The sequence below is a fragment of the Salminus brasiliensis genome, chromosome 6 (genome assembly GCF_030463535.1).
Source record: "Salminus brasiliensis chromosome 6, fSalBra1.hap2, whole genome shotgun sequence".
NCBI lineage: Eukaryota > Metazoa > Chordata > Actinopteri > Characiformes > Bryconidae > Salminus > Salminus brasiliensis.
Window position 1 is genome coordinate 35433147 of NC_132883.1, and position 19597 is coordinate 35452743.

A 19597-nucleotide genomic window follows, 5' to 3' on the forward strand; every position below is an offset into this window, starting at 1 on the left:
CACAACGTACACACAACTGTTTGCTGTGCACAACCCTCCCAGGTCAGTTTGCAGGCCTCTTTTAAATTGTGCTTCTTGTACTCTGTGGCTAATTCTTTTGCCTAGTACATTGTGTTGGCGTGCGTGTGAATGTGTTTGGGTGTGTGTTTGGAGCGTCTTCAGAATAGCCACCTTGCGGACTCCTTTTGTGTTCTATTCTTGCGTTAGACTAGCTAGCTAAAGATAAGGTTGAATGCTGTGTAAAGGCTGAATATAACCGTGGCTGAAGCTGACGCTGTAGAATGGTTATTTTTGTGTGTGTGTGTGTGTGTGTGTGTGTGTGTGTGTGTGTGTGTGTGTGTGTGTGTGTGTGTGTGGTACGCTTAAGCAGAAGTGGTTTATGGTTGTCAGTTCCTCCTAATGAGTCGCCGGGTGAGTTTGTATAGCTCAAAGCAAGCTTATTCTTTTGTCTTACAGTAAATTAAGTAAAATATAGAGTTGGCACCATACTTTTTTCCCTTCTGACACTGGAAACATTGAGTATCTATCGATTTTGATCCAATTTCTCTTCTGAAAAACCTTAAAAACATGTTTTTTGTTTTTTTGTTTTTTTTTCATTTGCAATTGAAACACTTGATCATCTAAAAGTAGGCTTCCATAATGCAACTACTCAAACATTTTAAAAAGAGCTTTGAAATAACTCAAGTTAGGGAAAAGAGCAACGCCCAAACTCTACTCTCTATTATGCAAGCTCCGTCCACCTTATACCATCACGTCCGTAAAGAGTTTGGTCCTTCGCATATTAAATGGTTTATGGTTGTATCCTATTCCAAGTAAATGCAGTCTGAAGTATTCTCTGGGGCACCATATCCAAAGTAGAAGAGAATCTTCTAGATGTTAGCCTAAGAGCTAACCTGAAAGCCTCACGAATACTTGACGTTTCTGCCCAGAGCCATATCTCTGGGAAAGGATGTTCTAGTGTTGGTTACCTCTCCACAAAATGTTTAGACGTATGGACGTTTGGTGGATGTTTTAATGAAGTGATTAGCATTCGCATCCCATTGCCACCCCTGCTCCTCTTCCTCTTCCAACTCCTGCTCTGTATCTGTTCCGGAAGGACAGCTTCCAGCTTAGCTGAAGCAGCCCAGAACTCCAGTCCAAGTTTCTCAGAGACATAAAGGTTAGATTTCTTTATTCACAAGTATTAATCAGTATTAAGTATTAGGTTCACATCAAACCAGTGGGCTGGTTGTGGATTTGTTGATATTACATCCATTGAAATCACTTACACTTCCTACAGACTTTTGAGCTGACTGGGTTTTGTCGTCTCCGGAAGACCTGTGAATGTTCACTGTTTGAAGTCATTCGCCACCTCGAGGCGTATCCTAGGTGGATTAACTAGGCCTTTGCAACGAAGGTTGTGCTTCTGTTTATGCTTCTGTACAGAAAAGCCTTTCCCCATTGATGGCACATTGTCCCACTGTTTTCTCACATTTGTGCCAACTGCCATAGAGGGTGTGACTTTAAAAGCATCTGGATAGCTGCCTAGTTAATCATGTTGCCTTATTATCATGAAGATGGATACATAACATGCATATTATTATGTATTCAGTTTAGTTTATTACTGATTTATACTTATTATGTATTTTGTATGGCATAGACATTATTTGCTATATTAAAGCACAGCTAACTCCTTTAGCAAATGCCTGCTATTAGTTTTAGTATCTGAGATGCTATTATTATACCATCCTTAGCTTCTGCTGTGGATGTGATGGATATTCTGCTCATGTATGGGCTTGGTTTTACACAACTTGCAAGAAACGGTCACTTTTCTAGATAAGTGATTATCGATAACATCTACACTGATCATCCCTATTGTTAACACCACCTCATTGTTTCTACACTAATTCTTCATTTTATCTTTGTACCACGTAGGCCTGCTTTGTAGTTCCATAATTACAGACTGAAGTCCATCTGTTTCAGAGTAGGACTTATTTGGGTGGTAGGTCATTCTCAGCACTGCATTGATACTGACATGGTGGTGGTGTGTTAGTAGTGTGTGTGTGTGTGTGTGTGTGTGTGTGTGTGTGTGTGTTGCACTGGTACGAGTAGATCAGACACAGAATCACCACTGGACTAAGAATAGACCAGAAATATCCAGCCAACAGCCTCCTGTGGGCAGCATCCTGGGACCACTGATGACGGACTAGAGGATGACCAACACAACATGTACAGCAACTAATGAGCTTCCGTCTCTGATTGTACATCTACAAGGTGGACCAACAAGGTTGGAGTGTCTGATGGAGTGGACAGTCAGTGGACACAGTGTTTAATAACTCCAGCAGCACTGATGTTTGACACAATCTGCTTTCTAGTTTATCTCAGAAGTGTTAAATGGGGTTGAGGTCAGGGCTCTGTGCGGTCCTGTTCAATGTTGTCCAAAATGCCTCGGTATGCTGCAGCATGAAGTTCTCTGGAACTAACGGCCCTTGGCCAACCCTGGAAAAACAACCACATAGCATTATCCCTCCTCCACCAAACATTACAGTTGGCACAATGACCGTGAATAAGGTTGTGTTCTCCTGGCGTTCGTCAAACCAAGACTACGCCATCAGACTGCCTGATAGAGGAGCAGGATTCATCGCTCCACAGAACAGGTCTCCACTGCTGTACTGCACCACAGTCCAGTGGTGGTGTACTTTACACCACTCCATCTGACGCTTGGCATTGTGCTTGGTGATGTAAGGTTGGCATGCAGCTACTCGGCCTTGGAAACGCACACCGTGATGCTCCCGATGCACAATTTTTGTGCTTTTTGTGCTTGATTGCTCGAGACTTGCTTCTCCATCCAGCCAAAAAAAAACCCTGCACTAGATAATCAAGAGTGCTTGGAAAAAAACTACAAATGCTACGCTCACCAGCTCCTCTATCAGGATTAACACCTTGCATGTAAATATTGCCTAGATAAAAAATCATTATTATGCATAACAATCCTAGAGGAACGTGTAGCGCAGCATGATTTATCACAACTGCGAATTGGTGCGTTTCCCACCCCTACCATAACAATTGCTGCCTCTTTAGTCCTGCCTGAAGATGCACACTCTTCAGACAGTTTAAATGATGTGTCACCTAAGTTTAGTCTTGGCCTAGTTTAGCCTTGATGTTTGTCTGTTCAAGCTCTATTTTTCTCTCCCGGTCTCCCTCACACACACACACACACACACACACACACACACACACACACACACACTCTGAACCATTTAGGGACAGTCATGTGGGGGAAGGAAGGCAGACAGTATCTGGCCTACATTAAGTAAGGCTGTGTGTGTGTGCGCCTGTGTATGCATGCGTGGCACCTCTTTCCTGGACAATTAGTACCATTTTTTTTTTCTATACTTTTAACTTTCTTCACCAACACTCCTTTTTCCCCTCCATCACACTTCTTTTATTTATTTATTTATTTACTTATTTTACATCTGCTGTTTCTAATCCTGGGTTGAAGGCCTCTGTTTGACACAGCTACTGCTTCAGATGACCTGATTTGAAAAGGAATTAATGCCAACTGCTCGCAGAATTTATTTCCCACCAGACTTTGAACTGGAGAACAAACTGATGCTGCTGGGATCATGGTCTGGGTCTTCACACACTCACACTCTCTATCACACACACACACACACACTCACTGAAAACAAGATCAAGGTCATAATGTTCGTGTTGGAGAAGTTTTGTGTCAGAGGAGCTCTGGGGGGGGGGCAGTCTCTCTCTCTTTCTTGCTCTCTCCTTCTCTCTCTCTCTCTGTCTGTCTCTCTGTCTCTGTCTGCCCCTCTCTCTCTCTCTCTCTGTCTCTGTCTGCCTCTCTCTCTCTCTCTCTCTCTCTGTCTCTGTCTGCCCCTCTCTCTCTCTCTCTCTCTCTCTCTCTCTGTCTGCCCCTCTCTCTCTCTCTCTCTCTCTCTCTGTCTGCCCCTCTCTCTTTCTTCCTTTCTGTGCTTTTCAGTGCCACTCCTTCTGCTCCCCACCTTGTTTCTCAAACACACTCCTTTTTTCCTACACCCTCCCCTGCTACACACCTCCCCATCTGTACATTGGTTGAGAACCTTCTCTCTCTCTCTCTCTCTCTCTCTCTCTCTCTCTCTCTCTCTCTCTCTCTCTCATTTATTGATTTGTTCTGTCTGCTCTGAATGATGTCAGAATGGGGCCAGTCATATATTTCCACATACTGCTACTGCAAAAAAAAAAGGCCTGAACCAACAAACACGCACACACACCTTTCTCCGATTAACCAGTAAAAGGTTAAAGGCACTTGAGACAGAATGTAAGACTGATTTGCCTTCTGTTCTCACTCACTCGGTTTCTTCCACTTGGACGGCTCAGATTTATGGACTGCGCAGGTTTCAGTTTCCAGCGATAATGCAGCCCCTTGTAATCCCAGATGCTTTTTGTATATTTAAAGACAAAGCTTCTGTTTGAACTTTTGAACAAGATGAATAGTGAGACGGCTAAAATATGTTCCCGTTATTCTTACATCAGACATGCGCCGAATGAAAACAGCAGAGTAAGAGACTAGGTGCTTGTTTTATTTTGGAAACAACCGGGGGTTGGGTGATGTCTGGAATTTTCCGATGGTTCCACTCACTTCCTAGACATGCAACTATGGTTAACTCTTCTGGCCGTTAATACCAAAGACATAGCAGTGGAACATTGTATGTTCATCTGTTCAATTCCCAGGCTTACATTCTCAAAAAGGTGCAGGAATAGGATCTCTTCCCTTTTGGTAGATGTTCTTAAGTAGACGCTTTTTTAAAAATGTATAAATAAAAAGTGTGCAAAACCCCATAATGTAAAGATTTTTAGGAAGACCCCATGAACTGGTAGCACCATAGGACACTTGCATTACATTTTGATCTCATCAGGCCAAAGACCCTTCTTCCACTTCACCTTGGAGTCTCTCACATGCCTTTGGGTGAACCGTAGTCTAGTTTAATTCTCGCTCTCTGCTGCCCTCCCATAAAACTTTGACTGGTGAAGAACCCGGGCAACAGTTGCCGTATGCAGCATCTCGCCCATCTCAGCTGCAGAAGTTTATATTGACAATGATTACGTTTATAAAAGCAATAAAAAGGGGAAAACAGCCAAGGTTCTTTTAAGCCTTTAAAAGGTTTTTCACATTCACAGAGATCTTTTTCAGGCATGGAAAAACATTTTCATTTTTTTACATTACAGTTCCATGTAATGTAAAGGTTTGAGGAATTTAGTGTACGACCTTTACATCATGCACATTATAAGGTTCTTATCTGGCTGGCACTTTACCCCATTTTTTAAAAGGTTCTTCATATTCACAGATCCCCTTTTCCAGAATGGTTCTTTAGAGCAGTAGTTCTCAAACCTGTCCTCAGTGACTCCTAATGTTTATTTTGTCCTATGTGTTTAGAGAATCTGTACCATCTGAGGGTCCCTTCTTCTGAGGACCGGTTTAAGAACCACTGCTTTATGGCTGCTTTTTTTTTTTTTTTTTTTTTGTGATTGAAACATTTGATGATTATTAAGCAGATTAAAACAAACACTAATTACATTTAAGGCTCGCAGTGACATCATGAGTAATCATGAGTAAATATGAGTTTGGTGGAGCTGAACTTCTAACACAGTGGTTCTGTTTTAAAAAGCTCTTCTGAGCATGGGAATTCAAACAGACGTGCTATTACTGCGAATGTTTCCACTCAGACTTAATTGTTCCATTTCTCATGTCTTGGCTTGGTAATACAAGGATGATTCAGGCTTAAACATTACCTGTTAGAGGGTTGCGTTACAAAACTACCAGTAGCTTTGATCGTTTTTAGGTAATTGCTTGGGCAAGTACCAATCACAAGGCCCAGTCTGTTTGCTGCTTTCCATAATTTAGTACATCTGGCTCTGCTCATGTACTAATGACCTCTTTGTGAACTGGTCAGATATGCCAGAATTAGTCACTAGATTGGATGGATAGTGACAGACATACAGACAAGTGCTTTGAGTTGGGTACTGAAATGTTAAGCACCATATAAGTGACATACACAGTGACCACATGAAAAAAGATATGCCATTGAATACTGCATGCCAAAGCATAATGTTCTGTGACCAGATTAGACAGTAGTCAACATGACACAGCAAATTGCTGATACACACCCTGCTTACTCTCTGAGCATTGGCCAATAGTTGGCAAAAGGAGTGATTTGGCTCACTGTGTTAGCAATGCAGTGTTAACTTCATAAATGGTAAACAGTGCAGCTGTTCAGCAGGGTTTGAAAAATAATATTAATAAAAAATGGAATCGTTGAATTAAAATACCCCAAAATAAGCACACACAGGTCCAAAGCCCATAGCACAGTTACACAATCCTGAAATCTGGGGTGGCTGTGCCCATCACCCCCAAGTATCTCTTGATGATGACATCTGTAGAATTTAATGAAAGTAGGGATGCTAATTGTTCTATCAAATCTTATGATCTTAGGCTTTCTTTCTTCGCTTAGTAGTTAAATGTTTGCTGATTCAGATTCAGACTCAGATGTTCTAGATGGTCCAGACAATCTCAAGCAATCTCTTTGTTAAAAGGCAGGACTATATACATGAACAGATGCCATATTGAGAGTTACAAGACCTCCCATTTGTATTTCAACCAGTGACAGTGATTTATAAAGTCTCTGAAAATAATCACAAACCAGCAATCTGATTATCTGTGAACAAACAAAATGTCGAGCATTATGAGACCTCCCATTTATATTTCAACCAGTGGCCGGCCTCCTCATTTCTATCAGAAGACTCTGGAGGCATGAGGGCAGTAAATTAAATCTTGACACTTAACGAGATGGGAACAATGTTAGCAAGTTAAAACTGTTGATTGCCTTTGGCGTAGGCCTAGTCATCAGCCCAGGTCTTGCACCTTAGGGACGCTTGCAGATCCTGACGAACTTGGAGGCAGGGTGAAGAGCTTACCCCCAGGCAGCTGTCTAGACCAAACTGGTGGTGGTGGGGAAGAAGGAGGGAGAGATGTGACGTCACTTTTGAAAGCAGCAAAAAAACGTGTGATTAGTGGTCTTTTCACACAGGTGGAGGCTGGTGATTGGCCTAAGCATGATGGCGCTGCATTACTTAGAGTCTACTGGTAGAACGTCCGCTAGAGCTTTCATATATAAATGACTCTTTTTGTTGAAAGGCGGGACTTTATCCCGCTGTGTTGTGCGTCTTGAGACCTCTCATTCGTATAAAAGTGGTCACCTGTTTCATTACGGGGTTGTGGGATCAGTTCCCGCATCCTGTTAAGATAAGGTCTGGTTGCCATAGAATCACTGACCCCAGTTTTCTAAGCTGATTTATGCTGCATGGGCAAATCCGTTGTACTGTACAAGTCTACTGACTTGGGTGAAGTCTTTGGTTTGATTATTTGTCAATAATCTATACGTAGTTCTGACCAGAGGAGGATGGGTCGGGTCCCCCTTGTGAGTCTTGGTTCCTCCCAAGGTTTCTTCCTCCAGCTCTGAGGGAGGTTTTCCTTGCCACTGTCGCCGTTGGCTTGGTCTCTGGGGGTATTGGGTTTTCTCGTCTTTTTATGTTGTTAATTTCATGTCTTTTACTAATTACTGATTGTGTAAAGCTGCTTTGTGACAACAGCAGTTGTAAAAAGCACTATATAAATAAATTTGATTTGATAATGACTATGTTGGTGCTTTTTTAAAGGCTCAGGCCTGTAAAGGCTCAGGATGTTGTTCACATTTTAGCCATTGAATGAAGTAGACGCTGTGAAACCGTTTGGTGCAGTGACGCTTTAAGGGAGTGTTCAGGTTTCCTAGGACAAATTTAGCCTGTGGTTAGTCACAAGCTAGCGATTTGACACAAGCAAATTTGACCACAGAATTACATTTGTTACAGTAACAGTCAATTTATTGCTTAAGAGACCTTTTTTTTTTTTTTTTTTTTTGGATTGGCGTACATTCCTAATTGGATTAGAGTGTATTTACTTCTGAGAAATGTGATTATCATTGATTTTCCTTTGGTTTTACATTTTTTTTTCTTCCTGATCCGGTCTTCACTCACTTGCAGGCTAAGTGTTTTCTGTTCACCTCCCCGTCACGCAGACGCAAACACACATCTGCAGTGTGTAGAGCAGGTTTGGCAGGTGCAGTTCTTGACTGCTTAGGACAGCAGGTGCAGTCCCACAACACAGGTGTTTTTTTTGCACTCACCTGGCAACAGGGGTGTGTGTGTATCGGTGTGTGTGCCTGCGTGCATGCGTGTGTGTGTGTGTGTGTGTATTCTGCAGAAACAGCAGGTTGTGGAGGGAGGGAACTGGAAGTGCAGCTGCTTGCTGTTGCTCGCGCACACGAGCACACGAGCACGCGAGCACAGGCTCAGTCACTGACGCGTTTGGATGGGGACCTACAGGCTAATTGACCTGGTCTAGAAATAGGCAAGAAAACACAGGAGACAAAAATAGAAATTAAGGGACTGCTTCATGGTGAGAAACCCTGTTCTTTCTCTTTTTTACTTGGTCTTTTATTCTTATTGCCGTCCTCCATTCTTTCTTCTTCATTCTCTTTTTTCATTACTGATCTGTATGATCGTTTGACCAAAAAGAGGTAAGTTGACCCAATATATTTCTATGGTAATTTTACTACAGGTGTAAATTTGCGTTGGTTGAGCGTGTTGGATCATTGTTTTATTCAAGTGTCAAAGTGGTATTTAGTTGTTTTTAAGCTGGACAGTCATTTCTTGGTACTGTTGGCCCCAAGATCAGCATTATCAGCTATTTCTTTTCAGACTGACATTCTTTATTTTCACATGTAACTGTAAGTGTAAGTTACTGTAAGTGGTCGGTCAGCACTGACTTCAAATCACTGTCCTTGCGAGACAAAAGCCTATTTACTTTGTGTGATTTGTTTACACTGTGTTTACACAACTCTTTTTTTTTCACCAGTGTTCTTCTTGGTATTGATTAGTGAAAAATGGTTTAAGCCAAACTAGGCACCAGTTTAAGTCAGATTGGCTTGAATATGAAGATATGTTCTCATGCTTGAGTAGAGTGTCTTAATCATTTTGAAACTGGCCAGATGTCTCGTTTATGTCCACAACGACTCTCAAATGAATATTTTTTTTTATGAAATGAAAAAATACAGTTCAGCGGTCACTACACACTGAGGAGAAATGTCAAGGTCACAAAGAGGTAAACAGTAATCTTGCAGTCTGTCAGTGCTTCAAAAGCAAAACAAGCTCAGCCTCACGTCCTTTTTGTGGTGTCAACGTCTGATTAGACTGCCAAAGAGATTAGACAGAAGACGACGTTCTTCTCATATAGCTAGCATTGGTGAAAGGGGTGAAAGCAGATGAACATTTGAACATAATGAACAGTTGTTGTGTTAATTAAGGCGGTGCTAGGGTGCAGCTTTGGCATGGTGACAGAATTAGAATGTCATTAGAATGTCCGTTAAGGTGATTATTGAGCTTGGAATGCCTGTTTTTTTTATGGCTATTTCAGAGGATTTGGATTGACATTCGAATGGAGATACAGGTTGGGCTGTACAATGCCCAAAAAGTCTTACTTTACATGTTCATCCCTGGTGCACTAATAAAAATGTGAATATGAGGATAGAAAGACTGGATTAATTCTATTGTTTGTTTATTTTGCACTTTTTTGTTATTTATAGACCTATAGACAGTTGTAATAGACTTTCAAGTCAAGTTTCAAATCCACAATAATGAACAGGGATGTAAATAATTCTAAAATTACTGATTAAGCTGTAAAACATCACAAATTAATTTCTTAATTAATATCCAGAATGCCTCAAGCTTTGTTAATGGTGAGCAAACCTCAAGGCCTAACACTACACAAATGAATATTCTAAAAGCATACATTCGTTAAATACATGTTATAATTTCATGTTGGTGTGTTGTTTATTATATATTAATATTTGATGTTATGAAAAAAAGACAAGTGACAAGTGACCAGTGATTCTGAACTGTCTTGTATATCAGTGAGTAATGCTATCGAAACTGAACATTTAGAGCTATATTGCCTTTTTAAAAAAGTAGCACAACCTCCATAAACCTTTGTTTATATTGCATTTGCATAGAGTTGGACCGGTTTTATGCTCAAAAAAAAAAATCCAGCTCAGCTGATGTGAAATAGGTCTTGTCCCAGATAAAGCCCAAAGACTTTGCATAAAATTTACTCCACTTTTGAATGCAGCAGCCCATCTCTTTCTCTTTCTCCCCTCCATTTACCCCGAATTTGCCCAGAGGCGGAACTGATCTAGGATACTTCACCTTCTCCTCTGGGATTTGTCTTTGCATTTGGAATGAGGTTCTGGAAAATGGGAGAATTTTCCAGTGCCAAAGCTGTGGAGGTGCTGGTGGGAATTCAGAGGCAGTTTGGGAGGGCTGATGGGGCGGGAAGCAAAACGGGACTCATTAAAGGGAAAAGCAGGGAAGCTGATTCCACACTGGCCTAGAGCACTGTGGAAATCCAGGACAGATGACGACTGTGTGTGTGTGTGTGTGTGTGTGTGTGTGTGTGTGTGTGTGTGTGTGTGTGTGGAGTGGAGGAAGGGAGTAGTATTTTTGTGGGATAATGCTGCAAAGATGCACTGTTGGTTGTAAGCCCTTAGGAAACAGACAGTGCATACACCCATTGGATGATACAGGGCATTAGGGACAAGCAAGGCAAACTTTACATCTGATTATCAAAACTACTAGTGCTATCAGCAAAGGCTGATCCCAGTCTCTCACTGCTTGATTTTTTTTGTACTGTATGTGTGCATATTTGTGTCAGAAAATGAAGATAAGATTTGCAAAGATATATACATATCCGCCATAACAATGGAACCACCTACCTGGATCACTGGTTCTCATCAGATCACACAGCCATTGCCTGGGCTACAGAAGGTCTTCTGTGGGATCGAACCAGACAGACTAGCCTTTGCCTCCTAAGCACATCAGTGAGCTTATGGCTGCCCATGACCCTGTCACCAGTTCACTGGTTGTCCTTCCTTAGGCCACTATTGGTAGGTAGGTACTGACCACTGCATACTGAAAACCCTGTATCTTCACAATATTGAGTAGACTGAAATGTGATCATGTCTGATTGCTCTCATTGTTTCCACTTAGATTCCACTCTGAATACTTGTTTAAGGGACTGCTTAAGCTAAGACGTATGCTTTACAAGCTTGCAATAAATGGGAAACCATAAGCAGTTATGCAATTGATACACTTGGACTGAAGGCAATTCTGTGTACTGACTGACTGACTGACTGGCTGAGTGACTGACTGACTTAGGGACTTAATTAAAACGTACACAGGGACTTCCTCTTGTTTGCCTAGAACACATTTTCTTATAATGATGGTCTTAGGACATTTAGCCACAAAGCTAACAAGTATATGAGCTGCTGAGAGAAGATGTAATCTTAGGCCAGCTAAAGTTATGTCTCCTTGCTTAAAATATTATTTTAAAGGAAAGAATTGCCACTACTGCAGCATTGCTACCATGACAACATTGCTACCACACAGGCCTCGTCCAGCATCAGTACATTGCTGACCACCGGCCTAGCCCAGCATCGCCTCAGGCTGCGGCCTCGCCCAGCACTGCTACCATGTCCTTGCTCAGCATCGCTACAGCATCGGCCGCCGGCCTCTCCCAGCACTGCTACATGAAGCATAATAGATGTCCTTTTATGCCACAGCACCTTAATAACACGCTAGCTTGGTCTCCTCATCACTGGGAGGATAAAGGCTGTCATGCCGTTGATAATGCCAGTGCTTAGATGGTTGTGCCACTCAGGATCCCCACACCCTATTTTACATGCCTTTTGTTGATGGGCTCTGCTAGTGAAAATGCTGGCCTGATTTTTGCAGCAGTGGTTTCCCAGGTTTTAGCTTCATACGAAAACTCCTTTAGCATACACTCCGCTTGCATGAGCACAGTAGTTCCCAGCCCTGGTCCAGATGTACCCCTCTTTTGGACATTTTGTGAAACACACGACCCAACTAATCAGCTCGTTAACAAGCTTTTCTTGAGTTAAAGCAGATGTATTTTGGTTCTTTTCTTTTGGCTCACTTGTCAGACAATTTTCTCACGATCTGTCTTGACAAGTTACACTGTTGAAGTGTCAGTGCCCTTGCAACAACTTGGTGAGATGTATGTCATGTGCAGTGTTATCGTGCCAGAGATGTTTACAAGTTGGTTTGTGCGAGTCTGAGTCTCGTCTCGAGTCCCTGGGGTGCTAGTCCCTAAGTTAGTCCTTAATAGTTTAGTAGAGACCTTCCGCTTAGTCTTATTAGCTGCAGGCATTGCAGTACTTAAAACCGCTTCAGTGTGAACTGCACCGAACTGAAGTGCCACTTACAGTAAAAACTTATGCCAGATTAGCGATTATGCTAAGTAGCACACTTGCTATTTAAACAACATGAAAGCCAATGTGATTAACCCATTTACAAACATCGCTATATGTAGACTGAAGGTATTCCTATAATGAAAACCTCATTATTTGAAGCTGTAGTGAACCTGACGCCACTCTGAGCTGCGTGAGAATGTAATTCGAGTATGATAAGACTGCCTACTCTGATCAGCCATAACATTAACACCACCTCCTTGTTTCTACACTCATAGTTCATTTGAGCAGCTCCACTTCCCACTTTGTAGTTCTATGGTTACAGACTGTAGTGCATCTGTTTATCTACATACAATCAATGCTCAGGACCCCACAGGAGCAGCAGTGACCGTTTAAAGGGGTATAAACACTCCAGCAACACCAGCTCGTACCAGCGCAACACACACTGCTAACACACCACCTCAATGTCAGTGACACCGCAGTGCTGAGAATGACCCGCTACCCAAACATGAGCATTGAAGAACAGAGGCTAACAAAGTAGGCAGAGAAACAGATGGTCTACAGTCTGTAATTATAGAGCTACAGAGTGCTCTGACATGGTGGAGCCTTTATAATGGTACAGATGGAGGACTGCTGTTGCAAAGACAACAACAGTAAATTCACTACAAAACCCATAATGCCCCACATTCAGAATTTTAATTCAGTTAGTCACATGACCTTTTTCACCCAACACTATGCTATAACACTATAAGGTATGGAAGTAAAGGTTTTATTTACTAACTACATTCAAGTTTGTGGACTGTAATGAGTTGTGTTTAGTTTTTCATTTTTATTTTTTATTTTGGCTAAAATTGAGTATGACTAGATTAGACACGGGTCCGAGTCTAGTCATGTGACAATAAGGTACATCAGTAAGTAAGATGTTTTATATTGGAATGTTGGCTGATGGCTTAATGTTAAATATGCATTGTGCTAGTATGTGTGGATCTAGCGTAGGTACATAGTGGGGGGTTTAATGTCTGAGGTGGTCTACAGTACTGTGAAGACTTAAGTAAGCACTGAATTGATCAGCTCATTAACAGCCCCTTTTTGAATTGAAGTGTGTGTTAGGGTTCATTTATTTTGCTGTGTTCATCAGAATTCTCACACAATGTAAAGATCAGCCATGATTTTCAAATAGTGTCAAAGAAAAAGCTGAGAAGATGGAGCTAACGTTTTCATATGACGAACTCCTCTGAGACACAGCAGATGGTGGTTTGAATAAATGTTTTTGAGAATAGATTTCGATAGAGCAGAAGAGGCCCATAGTATTAAACCAGGCTGATGCTTGGGCTACAGATGGAGAACTGGGAGTTCATTTGAGAGGCACTGTTTCTGCATCTCTGGAAAGCATGTATTGATCGACCAATCAATAGGTGCAATCTCACTTTCCCTCGCAGAGAGGCATTTTGGGTAAATGGGTGTCCTGGTGAAGGTCGACCTCCTCCTCCTATTTCAGGTGTTCGGAAAGAGAGAGAGAGAACAACTTGGTCTGTGAGTGAGTTTGTTGGGTCTCATTTCTTTTGTTTTGTCTCTCTCTCTCTAGACCTCTCCCCCTCGGTCCTGCAGTATTCCTGTGGATCAGTGGATCTGGTGCTGACAAAGAAAACTCCTCCTCCTCCTAGAACATGTCACACCCACACAGTAGAGAAGCCCCGCCCACAGCCTGTAGCTGCACCCAGGAAGTCCACTTCACAGAAACCTCAAGGTAATACCAGAGGACTTGAGAATGTGTACAGGGTTGGTCAGACGTTAGAGGGCACTCCCAAGCCAAGTCCAAAATGAATGGGATAATATGGAGCAGTTGAGCAAATTCATAGTTTATCATAGTTAACTGCTGGCTATAATTAACACCAAACAAAGCTGTTGTGGTGTACTGGGCTGTAGCTCACCAACCAGTCAACATTCAGTAGCAGTGATGCTAGGGCCTCTGTTGCCCAAAACCCATCTGCTGTAGAAAAATGTAAACATACAGATATGTTTTCTTTACTTTTGTGGTGAAACACATTATTCTACTTTCCAAAATTAATGTATGATCCTGGACAAGTGGTAAGACACTATTTTAGCTTTTGAGTTTTTAGCCGTTTGGCTAAGAACAGGGGTAGTTGATGACTGGATTGTGGGTTCAATCCCCGGGCTCGGCAAACTGCCACTGTTGGGCCCTTAAGCAAGGCCCTTCACCCTCCCTGTTCCCCGGGGGCGTTGCAGCAATCACTGCCCACCGCATTCATTGAGGACTCGCTCACAGGCTCCTTGCTGTCATTTTTTGTGGTGACCAGGCCCTCCACAAACCGCCTCTGATAATTAATCAGCTAATTGATCCGCTGTCCAATAAGGAAGTAAAGGCACGTCATTCTAAAAAGGCTAGTTCTGTAGCCTCATCCAAGGACCACTCAAATGAGGATCATTTCCAAGAATGGATATCTACTCAGACTCAAGATGTAAAATCCTGTTAAGTATTAAATCACATCACAGACATGAATCAACCTTAATGGTGGTGATAGTGCATCAGCACTGACTGACCTTCATCATTGAATGAGAAATATATTGTGCTCTAAATAGAAGTAGAAGTCTGTGAAGGGAAGCTAAAGCACAAGGCCTTGAAAGGAGAGGTTCATGCTTGACAAGCCACAAAAATGCCAAAGAGCTAAACAGAACTAAAGCTGCTTGAAGTAGCTGGCAAGAATTCCAAGGCAAAAGAAGGACTGAAGGCATTGTGTTTTAACCTTTGCATGTTGGCTTAAGCAGTTTTTGAGCAAAGAGAGATGCTTCCTTTTTAAAAGTATGTGTGCATTTTATGTTCTCTAACTTCTTGAACAAATGAATGAAGACTAAAAATACTGTGTAGTCAGGGACATGCTTGTTGTTCTAGCTGAACTAAGAGCATACCATACATTCTTCTCATATAGTGTCTGATCATGTTTTGGCCACTGCATTGCTAACCATTGTCTGAATAGTCTTGTTATACATATTTCTTGATGAAGGGGGAATCTAGTATAATGAAGACTTGAGGAAGAGAGCATAATTCTTAGCTGATGTACCATCATGTTCTCTTCCATGTGCTTTCAGCTGTTCAGTGATTTTGCATTAGCTGTAGTTTGAAAAGACATGGTGGTGCCTTAGTCTCTGAGCATTCCCTAGCATTCATTAGCATTCACTCTCCTAGCGCTGGTAGCATTACGTCCTAGCCTAGATGTTGATGGGAGACCTTTTTTTTGGGACCAGATCATGGACCTGTTGAAAGCACTATTGACAGAAGTATGTTTCTTAGAAAGTGTAAATGCATCTTTAAGCTGTCCAATGACATTATAAAAGGTAGCTAGCTAGTGGGAGGAAATGGAAATCACTACTCTGGAGAAGATTGTGGCACAAATACAGGAAAAAAGTGTGATTGAAGGTGCGATGGATAATTCCATGATGAAGCTTGTTTTGTTATGTTATTTTTTATTATTGTTATGTTATGTTGTTATTGTTATTATGATTGTTCACATAAATCACAGCATTCTGAATTTAAAGGCTGAAACTGTATACTGAGGTTATGTGATGAGAAGCACGGCTGACAAAACGGAGCCTTTTCACACTGTTTTAGCGAGTAACAAGATTAGACTACCAAGTGTATGACCGGAAAAGTTACATTGATTAACACAGGTGTTGCTTTGTTTTAGGGATGCACTGTGTGTTGAGGGAAGCAGGTTCGCTGAACTAGTGGAATTGTATTTTAGTGGAGTGGCGATAGGTGACGTCAACGTATTGGTAGCTCTGACATCAGATGGGCCAAATTTAGTCCTACCCAATTTAAATCCTACGGAAAGTAAAAAAAAAATAATTTAAATCTCATCATGAAAATGAGTAGACAGGGGCTTTAAAGTTAGACAGAACTGTGAAATATTTTCAGCGAGGGCTAGACAGAATTGGGATTAAGGGTTTGGGGTTAGGGTTAGCTGAAAACACAGCCTTAGACACATTTGCTTGCTTAATTCCACAGCTGGCCCGCTGTAATCCTAGACTCCTAACATCCTTTAGTCCATTTAGTGACCCTAAACATGCGTTTCAGAGGCACCAGGAGAGACCCTGGCTATTAGTGATCATTTTTCAAACCAGCCACTACCAGGAGGTGCTGCTGAGGTGCAGTAGTTGACGATGGTGCTTACACCCCAAAGTGGGTCCATTGAGAGCGCGTTTGCTTGTGTCCCTTCTAAATACGGTACATAGAAAAAAAAAAAAAAAGCACTTCCTGGCATCTCTCATGTCTATGCATATCAGTTCTTATCATTTGTGTGTGTATGTGTGTGTGTGTGTTTGTTGACTAATGCTGGTTATTTTCTGTAGTCACTCTTTTAAGTGTGAGAGAGAGCAGGGGGAAGGAAGTGGGAAGAGCTCAGCTCAGCGAGACAGCCCGCACATATCTGCATCCGCAGTGTCATTTCTCATATTAGCGCTAAGTATGATTGTGATGGCCACCCTCTGCCAGTAACATGCCACCATATCCTCAGTTACACGCCCTATATCAGACACGTACAACACAAAATGTGCTGAAATTCACATGTTCTTAATTAGAGCAAAGAAATATAGTGTTTTAAAGTCTATCTGTGCAACTTGGTTTATGTGTGTGTGTGTGTGTGTGTGTATGTGTGTATATTGTGCAACCACAGCCTGAATGATTTCTGCTTCCTGTTCGTAAAGCAGGAAGCCTTCAGTCGCTTACACAGCCAAGTCTGCACCCTTCTGTCTTCTGTATAAGTCGGCTTCTCTGTTTTTGCCTTTTTTGCCGTTTGACCTTGCATCAGTGGATTCGGTAGTAGCGAAATGGAGGCTTCGTCACTTGGATGCAAGCGGTAGAACTCAAAGTGCACCAGCGACGTGGCGATGACTCTTCCCTGACTCCTTTTCTTTCTTTATCCACCTGTCTCTCTCTTCTCTCTGTCTTCTCTCAGTGCCCCCTAAGCCTGCGCACCTGCTAGCTTTGGGGCAGGACAAGCAGCCAGTGCAGATCCCTCCGGCGCCGTGTCGCCCTCTCCCTACCCCTCCGCCCAAGCCCAAATTTCTTGCCCCCGAGCAGAACAAACAGTCGGCCAGGAGTGTGTGTCTGCTCATCGAGAAGTTTGAGAACGCAAGGTAAGGGGAAAATCTTGCACACACTTTCCACAGTTTGGTAAAGATCCTATTTGTTTTACAAGTGGACCCACAGCATCAGGTAATATGTAACTGCACAGAACTGCTTGCAATTCCAGACTTTCTTTTTTCTCACACCTATACATTTAGAAAATCTTGGTCAGTGTGTGCTGTTTCCTGTAACAGTTCTTACAGCTCAGTAAAAGTCATATTATTATAGAGATTTCTGTATTCAAAGCTTGCATTAATAGTCAGTGAAGGCAGTCTTCCCGACTACTGCTTCTCTATGCTAATGTCTTACATTAACACACACCTTTCATAGCTAGTTTTGACAGGACTGTTTTGCTTCTCGTAAAATGATAGCAAAGGGAATTGCAGCATTGCACCGTTACAGAATATGCACTTTTACCTTTTGGTACCACTAAAAAGCAATGGGCCTCATTCACCAACATTATCCAAAGAATTATTTTAAACTGGAGGAAAGCAAAAGGTCCTAGCAAAAGGTCTACGTCAGATTCATGATGAACAGAATTGTTCAGAGCTCTGCTCTTCTAATGATGGATCCAGTTGTCTGTAATTGTTCGTAAATTCAACAAATCCCAAATAAGAAAACATTGGTGACGATCAGAATCTTAATGAAAACTGCAGTAGTGCATATTGAGAAGAAATTTGCCCAGTATTATGACACCAATATGATTGTGCTGGTATAGAACATATATATTACCCAGCCCTGTGTCTATACCAGCACACCAATATTTTAAATGTGCATTAACATACATTACACTATATTTACGGCAATACCAATTTGTCTGTTCGTGATAAACATATAAACATGAGACAGTAGATCAGAACTCAGCTTTTGTTTGCTGATGATTTTATCTAGATGAACTTTGAACAAGTAAGTAAATAAATCTTAATATTGGTTGCATATACCTTGCAATCCCTTGTGATGACTGAATCAAGCCTTCGACCCCTGCCTTCTTCTTTTCTGATGCTTTTTCAATCTTTGCCACAGTTGTCTGTTTTGTGGTGGGGGGGGGGGGGGTCCCTTTAGTCTGTTCTTTAGAATGTTAAATGTGAGCTCAGTTGCGTTAAGATGTAATGACTGACAGTCTCAAATTGTCCACTTTTTCTTGACTTTGCATTTTGAATCAATGTCTTGCTGCATGATGAAGGTGATGATGAACTTTAGATTGTTTGCATTTCTCTGTGGATTTGTAGACTAGATAGTAGAACGCTGTAACCTGTTGCTAACATCTTAAGTTACGTCATCAGTACAGATTAGTGAGCCCATTCCAGAGGCACCATGCAAACCCGAGCTATAGACACTACCTCCACCATGCATGCTTGAACAGACCATACCTTTAGCATATCAGAACACTTTGGTGGAGGTTAGTCTTGGTCTCATCAGTCCATAGTTTGTTTCAGAACGTTAGTGGCTTATCCTCTGTATTTCTTTGCCAATTCCAATCGGGCTTTCCGATTCTTACAGCAGATGAGGTTTGGATCTTGTGTTATGTCCCCTGCTCTTGAGATTGTCTTCAAACGGTGGATTGCAATGGCCCCAGTTCACCTCATTCTGTGGTCTTCACAAGTGAAACTCAAAGATTAAACCAATAGTAGCAATTTCTTCTTACAGTAGTTATTAACCATTTAAAGAAGCAATCTAACAGAGCACACTTGGGCAGCAAGAAACACCAACAGTCACATGTTCTAGTATTTTTGCTCACTTGGAAAATGGGTAGATTTCAACAAAAGGTGGCATATTATAAGCTTAACATCTCAAACCCAATTGTCTTTAGTGTATAGCACTAAACACAAGAGAATTGAACATAATGTAACAGTATTTGGGTTTGTGTTTAGGTTTCTATTATGGTTGGTATTGCTGTGTTTGCAGATGTATGTTCCTTGTCCTTGGAAAATATTGGTCTTGTGGTTGCAATATGAGGAATAAGGTCAAACGCAGTCTTCTCACTTTTAATTTCTATTCTATACTCTCTCTCTCGCTCTCTCTCTCTCTCTCTCTCTCTGTTTATCTGTCTATCTGCCTATAACAATCTAAAAGTACAATATCTGAAGCAAAAGCCATGCTATATATTGACCCATTGCTCTATAAA

General features: G+C 41.7%; 2 protein-coding genes across 3 annotated transcripts in view; both read left to right on the forward strand.

Moving 5' to 3' along the window:
* Positions 1-13930, forward strand: part of LOC140557603 (protein bicaudal D homolog 2) — a 122291-nt gene extending 108361 nt beyond the window's left edge. Inside the window, exon 11 of the mRNA XM_072682204.1 lies at positions 13915-13930. Coding sequence (XP_072538305.1) covers position 13915 — 1 coding nt within the window. The 3' untranslated portion in view covers positions 13916-13930. The remainder of the gene's footprint in view (positions 1-13914) is intronic.
* fgd (faciogenital dysplasia) overlaps positions 1-19597 on the forward strand; it is an 89338-nt gene that overhangs the window by 39081 nt on the left and 30660 nt on the right. Inside the window, exons 2-3 of one of the 2 annotated variants that reach the window (XM_072682201.1) lie at positions 13915-14076; positions 17303-17483. In XM_072682201.1, coding sequence (XP_072538302.1) covers positions 13915-14076; positions 17303-17483 — 343 coding nt within the window. The remainder of the gene's footprint in view (positions 1-13914; positions 14077-17302; positions 17484-19597) is intronic. The other variant, XM_072682202.1, reaches the window with a different exon arrangement.